This window comes from Heloderma suspectum, chromosome 4 (genome assembly GCF_057233095.1).
Source record: "Heloderma suspectum isolate Gila_16-S chromosome 4, 16-S_ref, whole genome shotgun sequence".
Lineage (NCBI taxonomy): Eukaryota > Metazoa > Chordata > Lepidosauria > Squamata > Helodermatidae > Heloderma > Heloderma suspectum.
In genome coordinates, this window is record NC_139461.1 from 223,235,178 (window position 1) to 223,241,177 (window position 6,000).

At 35.7% G+C, this 6,000-nt stretch overlaps 1 protein-coding gene across 5 annotated transcripts in view; it reads left to right on the plus strand.

The window, feature by feature from the left end:
• The window catches only part of DAB1 (DAB adaptor protein 1), a 911,155-nt gene extending 905,681 nt beyond the window's left edge, over positions 1 to 5,474 (plus strand). For all 5 annotated transcript variants that reach the window (XM_084852384.1, XM_084852385.1, XM_084852387.1 and 2 more), the window contains one exon: positions 2,244 to 5,474. Coding sequence is in view for 3 of the 5 variants with exons in the window: in XM_084852385.1 (XP_084708511.1) it covers positions 2,244 to 2,288 (45 nt within the window). In the remaining 2 variants the exon portion in view is untranslated. The remainder of the gene's footprint in view (positions 1 to 2,243) is intronic.
• Positions 5,475 to 6,000: the final 526 nt, after the last annotated feature.

The following is a 6,000-nucleotide window of genomic DNA, read 5'->3' on the forward strand; positions in this document are numbered from 1 at the left end:
TTTTTGAAGTAGAGAAAAGTTTTGAGAACTGTTTCTTACTTATGGTAAATATTAGTCATAACCAGAAATATGATGAGATGGAAGAGACTTGTTAGGAAATCTGAACATTATTTTTTGCACATATAGGGTTCCATCCAACATAATGTTAGTGGACTTTCCCTTCCTCTACTCCCCCTCCACCCCTGATGGCCCCCCAAATCTGCTCTGGAGAGGCCCCCAACCCTCCAGAACTAATTTAAGGCATGCACAGGGGACTGCAGGGGGAGGGGCAATCTGTTCCACCAACAGTGTCCTTCCCACTGGCAGAAGGAAACTACTGGATACAACCCAAAAGATTCAGTTGATCATCTGAAATAATAGCCAGGGTCATTTTTTTTTTTAAAAAAAGAAATGCCCAGTTCCTTCTGTGCTTAGTTGCAGTCCTTACAGTAGCTGTGGGGGTGGCAGCAGCTGAGGAGAGAAATAAAATTTATCAGCAAGAATATATAGCTATAAGCAATCCCTGTTGCAATGCAGAGTATTTTGGGTGGCTTGGTCTTGAATGGGCAATTAAGACCCATTAGCTTTAGAAGAGACCTGGTGTTGGTGGAGCTGAAAACTGCTAGACCTGGTTTGTTGATATGAATCAACACAGCTGCCTCCATTGCTGGACTCTCTTTTCAAGCATAGCTATGGGGGACCATCATGAGGAGCGCCTCCACTTCAAAATTTACCACTGCACCACTGATCAATATTAAAAGGATTTTTCTTCATTATGGATATAGAAGTAGGTTTGGGGTTTACAGCCCAGGAAGCAAACATTCACAATACAATACAGAGAGTAACTGAGTAGACATATAGGGCTGTATCCAATAATGTCACTCTGCTAACACAAAGCTTGTACTACTTGCAGATAAACCCACTTTCATCCTTGTGGCAAATCCAATGCTTTGATTCTGTTTGCCCAAGCTATTGCACAAGCCATTGCACAAGCTGTTCCATAAGCCATTGCACAAGACATTCTGAAAGCCACTGTGCAAAGCATTGTACAATGCATTGGTTACATTATTAGGCTCAGTGTTGCTTGTGCCAGTTGTAATAGTTGTTCTGCTAGTGGTTGTGCAACTTCTAGCAGAATGCCAGCTCTTGTAATTTTTCTGCTGGCATAACATCAGATATAACCCATAGTCTATTCGAGATGAGAAAACATTGTATTATCATCATCAGAGATTCTCAAACAACAGGAAGAACAAAAGGCAAAGAAACCTGCATTTAAGTAAGTTAGCAATAGCAAAGCGTAACTTGCCCTACATAGTATGATGATATTTTTATTAGGACCAAACACAATGTCACAAAGGTTTGAGCAAGCTTTCAAGTTCTCCAGAATCTTCATCACACGCATTAATGTGCCATTTTACCTGGCAGGGACAGTACACCTGTTCTTCACAGCTTAGACATACAGTCTGCACTGCCCAGATTTCTTAGTGGGACAAGATCTCAATTTCAGTTTACTGCATTTATTTGTTTTTATGTTATGTTTTACTTACGGTTTTGTTTTTAATCGGGATTTTATTGATAGTTATGTTAAGCACCATTTCTTGGTGGAAAGGTGGGATATAAATCTATTACATAAATAAATAAAACATCTAAATTAATAATTAACATCTAATAAGTAGACCATCCCACCAGAAAAGTGCAGAGTATAAGGTATGAAGTATTTCTTTGATTACAAGAGACCAATTTCCCATTATTTCTGTGAATTCAAACTATGTTTTTGGTTTTGGGGGGCAGGGGTGGCATAGCCAAAAGGGGTTATTTGCTCCATGTGTTTAAAATCATTTACTGCAAACTCAGGCTCTTCTGGTTTCTCTTATAAGATGTATATGAATTCACTTTCACTCCATTATAATTTTTTCAACTTAGAATAGCAACTGAATATGCAGCAGGGGGGAGGGGAGCAAACACCAGTAGTTGAGAATTCCCAAATTGCTTTTTCTTAAATTGTTTTCTGGAACACCATAAAAATAATAGAATAAATTTTGCTGGCTGGAGAATGTTGGGAGTTGTAGGTATTATTTCTGTGTAAACATGCATAGGATTGCACTTTAGGTACTTTTCTTGGGTCTGCATTTCATATATTGAAATGTCCCAGTATTGGGGAAAAGGCGGGATATAAATAAGTATAATAATACTAATACTAATACTAATAATAACATACAAATGATTGAAAATATGTCTACTCATTTTCTTTCCATTGTTCCCAGAAAAGAGAACCACTGTACGCCCAGATCAACAGACCTAAGAAATAGTGTTGACCCACACTTGGTGCTTGAAGACTCAAAAGGAAAACTGCAGCCTTGACAGGCCTTTGGCTCCCATATTTTCTTCCAGTTGATCCCATCTAATCAAGAATAATCACTTCACTTCTTGTTCCACAAGCAAGATGGTTTGGCAACCAGTGGCAACTCTCTATGGCAGCACATTGTTTTTTTGTTGTTGTAGTTGTTACAACAAAAATCCTACTTTTCAAGCAAAACCATTCACACCCTTCCTGCAAGTTTCAGCTTTCCATTTTTTCCCTCCTTATCCACTTTTGCCATTTCTAGAGCACTACATAATGAAAGTAGGCAATTCAAATATACTAAAAGCAACTAATTGTTTAATAAGATAGAGAACATGAAGAAAGCAAACACATCATTAGGTTGACAGCTATTGAGCTACATGGCTGCACATTTTGATGGTATGGTGACTTTTTATCACCATAACAGACTGATCCTACTGTATTTTTCCCCTCTTAAACCCCTCCATCATGGCATATTTGAAAGGGGGGAATGTATTTGAGTATTTCTTTTGTTTTTTCTTTTTCTTAAAACTGGTAACAGACTCTAGCAGCAAAATGCCTCCTGAAAAAAATAATTCTTAACTTGAAACCATGGAATGCCATTATGTTGATTGTCCATCTTGATTGGAAAATGTTGCCAAATGGACCTTTTAATTTCCAGAACATCAAAGACATGAAATGCTGCTTTTCTGTTTTGAATACTCCTGCTGTGGGTAGAAAAGGACATCAATTCTTTTGATGACAAAAAAAAGACAATGTGTAATTTCCTAGGGAACTCTTGAAACAAAGACCAGTAAAGGAATATTTTTTATTTCTTTGATATCTTGCTGCTGTAATGCTATGCAGACAAGTGTTTTCTTCTCTGTGTGCCATTTTTGAAGAGAAAAAAATGTTTGCCAAATACTTCCAGTATACTTCTGGATTTGATTGAGACGGACTTTATAAACAGGATGGAGGTGGCATGAATTTTGAAATAATGAACTGATTCTGTGATCAAATTGTTCATCTTTATCACTTTTTGTACATCAGAAAAATTCAAATGGGATTTTTATTTTATAACTTGAAATTTAAAAAAAAATCTTACTGTTAAACTCTTTAAATGTTTAAGGGGAAATGGCTTTAAGGAGTTTGAATGACATTTGCCAGGTTTTTTTGTAAATATAAGTGTTATGAGAATTCCTTTAACAATGCCATGACACTGTAGAGAAGGTAACAAATGGCAGTACATTGGAAGTGTGGAAACCCCCAGTTTGTGGTTCTTGCATCACGTTTGTTTTTTTCACATGCTTACGATAATGGGCTGAAGCTTAAATGCATTTGCCAGCAGCAATTAGGCTATCAGCAACTAGTACAGATTATGGGGAACACATGATTTTATTATCTTGCTTTTATCACACAAATATTACATGCTCTACATTTTAAAGAAAATGCATTTCATAGCCATTTCATAATTAAAATAAATAAAAAAACAAATACAAACTGTTTACACATAAAACAAACACCTTTTTTAAAACTTTCTCTGTTTTTTTAACATTTATGTAAGAAAAGTGCAGTGTTTGGTTCCTATCCTTAGAACATGATTTGCATAAAGAATCTATATATTTTTGCCCTACAGAGAATTGTTATACAGGTCAAATGTGTTTTCCTGATATTCCTATGCAGATTACAATATATCGAATTTTAGTGGTTTAGCACTAAAACAAACGTTAACGAACTCAAATGATGAATTGTTTTAAGGATTATGCAGATGTTGTTTTTAAATCAAAACACCAAGATTCCTGTGTATTTTCCATTGATTTATGTAGGCCTTGAGTTGTATATTTCCATACGTTTGAAAGGTTTAGATGAAAGTATTTTACAAAAGTAGCTGAAAGCTTAAGTGAGATGGTAATTTGGTGATATCAGCAACCAAACGTCGTAATTTCAGCCAGTTATTCTGAAGCAGGTACTGAAGAGAACGTGTGTTTAACAGTGAGTGATGGATGCGCTAGATGTGGATATTCTCTAACATCGATGCAGAAGTGAGTTCTAATGCACTCTTCCAATAATTTCCTCTTTCTCGTCATTGTCATGATCTCTGTAGTAAACTGACATCAAAAGAAAGATGCAAAAAATATATTCCCTGTCAGATTTAAAATGTATGGGATTGTATGTTTTTGATTTAATTAAGAGGATGAAAACATTCCACAGAGCATTTCTTTTTAAAGAATCGTTCAGATACAGATTTCAATAAGAAATGCTAAATTCTTCCTTAACAAAGCTCTTACTGTTTTTATCTTGGAATATCGGACATAAAATATGGAAGTTCAATTCTTCATTCATAAACATTTGTAATGTAATATGGTCACTAGCTTTTCAGTTACTGAGCAGAGCATTTATATCACAGCTCAATCAGTTCATTGAAGACATCTGTAATTATAGGGCTCTGAAGGACCTGCCTGGGATGGAAAAAGTCCATGTAACCAGTAAGACCAGTAGCTATAAAAGGATTTCAGAATCAGAATTCACAAGGAAATTTGCTCCATGTAAACATTAGCTATTCTCTTGGAAGAAGAGAGCCATAGCTACCCTGTTCCATCATTAAATTATTTCTTTTTGCCATAGTTTAGAAGCAAGAGAATATGGGAGCCTGCACTGTACCGGTATTGTAGATAAGTAATGGGTCCAGGGGAGCCACCAAGCCTTTCCCTCCCTGTTCTTCACTAGCACTAAATTTGTCACTTTAAATTTTAAACCAGGGAACCCCACCCACCATCCTGTACTGTCTCCAGTAGTTTCTTGATTCCTACCATGTCATAAAAATACTTTGATAGATCGTAGTCATTCAACTGTCTGATGAAACCTATGATCAAATAATGTACTGGGCACCTTCTTTGCAAAGACCTTTATCCTCTACTTTGATTCATTTTGATTTCTACATTCTGACACGTATTTTTTTAATAAAGAAAAGAAAGATAAAAATGACTGTTTTGCAGTACATTTCTAGATCTACTTTAACTTTACCTCAGAGGAAAACCATTTGTTAACATTTGTTGAACATCTTTTTTCCTTAACTTTATGTATAATGCATTCAGCAGAATAACAACAAATTTTTAGAAATTTTCCATTAATTTCTGTAACACACCATGTAATACTGTTACAAATAAAAACATTTAAAACATAAGTATTATTTGCTTTCATTCTTTTATAGGTTGCATATGATAGACAAAATGCAGAGTGCACTTATCTCTCTATCATCCCAAAAGACATGGTTCCTTTTTAAAATGCCACAATTTGATGCATGTCATGTAGCGTACCACCCCTTGGATTTTCACATTTTTGGGATGCCAGATTTTCATAAAAAGCCAGAGCGTAATTAAACATTCCCAGTAGAGCTGATAATATACAATGCACTGTTTTTATAAGTCTTTTTTCAATTACTTCATAAACTAAAAAATTACAAGTGAAGTTGAACACAGCCTTGGACCATTGTAGGCCTTCCGTGCAAGCCATGAATTGAAACAAAATCAGATGTGCTTATCATACTTAGCAAAGGATAATAGTGTGTGATTTGGACACAGCTAACAGGAATTTTTGGTTTTGCCTCGAATTAGTGCTTTGCCTTGCTTATACGAGTGAGATCAGTAACTAGGTAATTCTGAATTTCTATCTCAGTGGGGCTCTGAGCTTAGAATAAATGT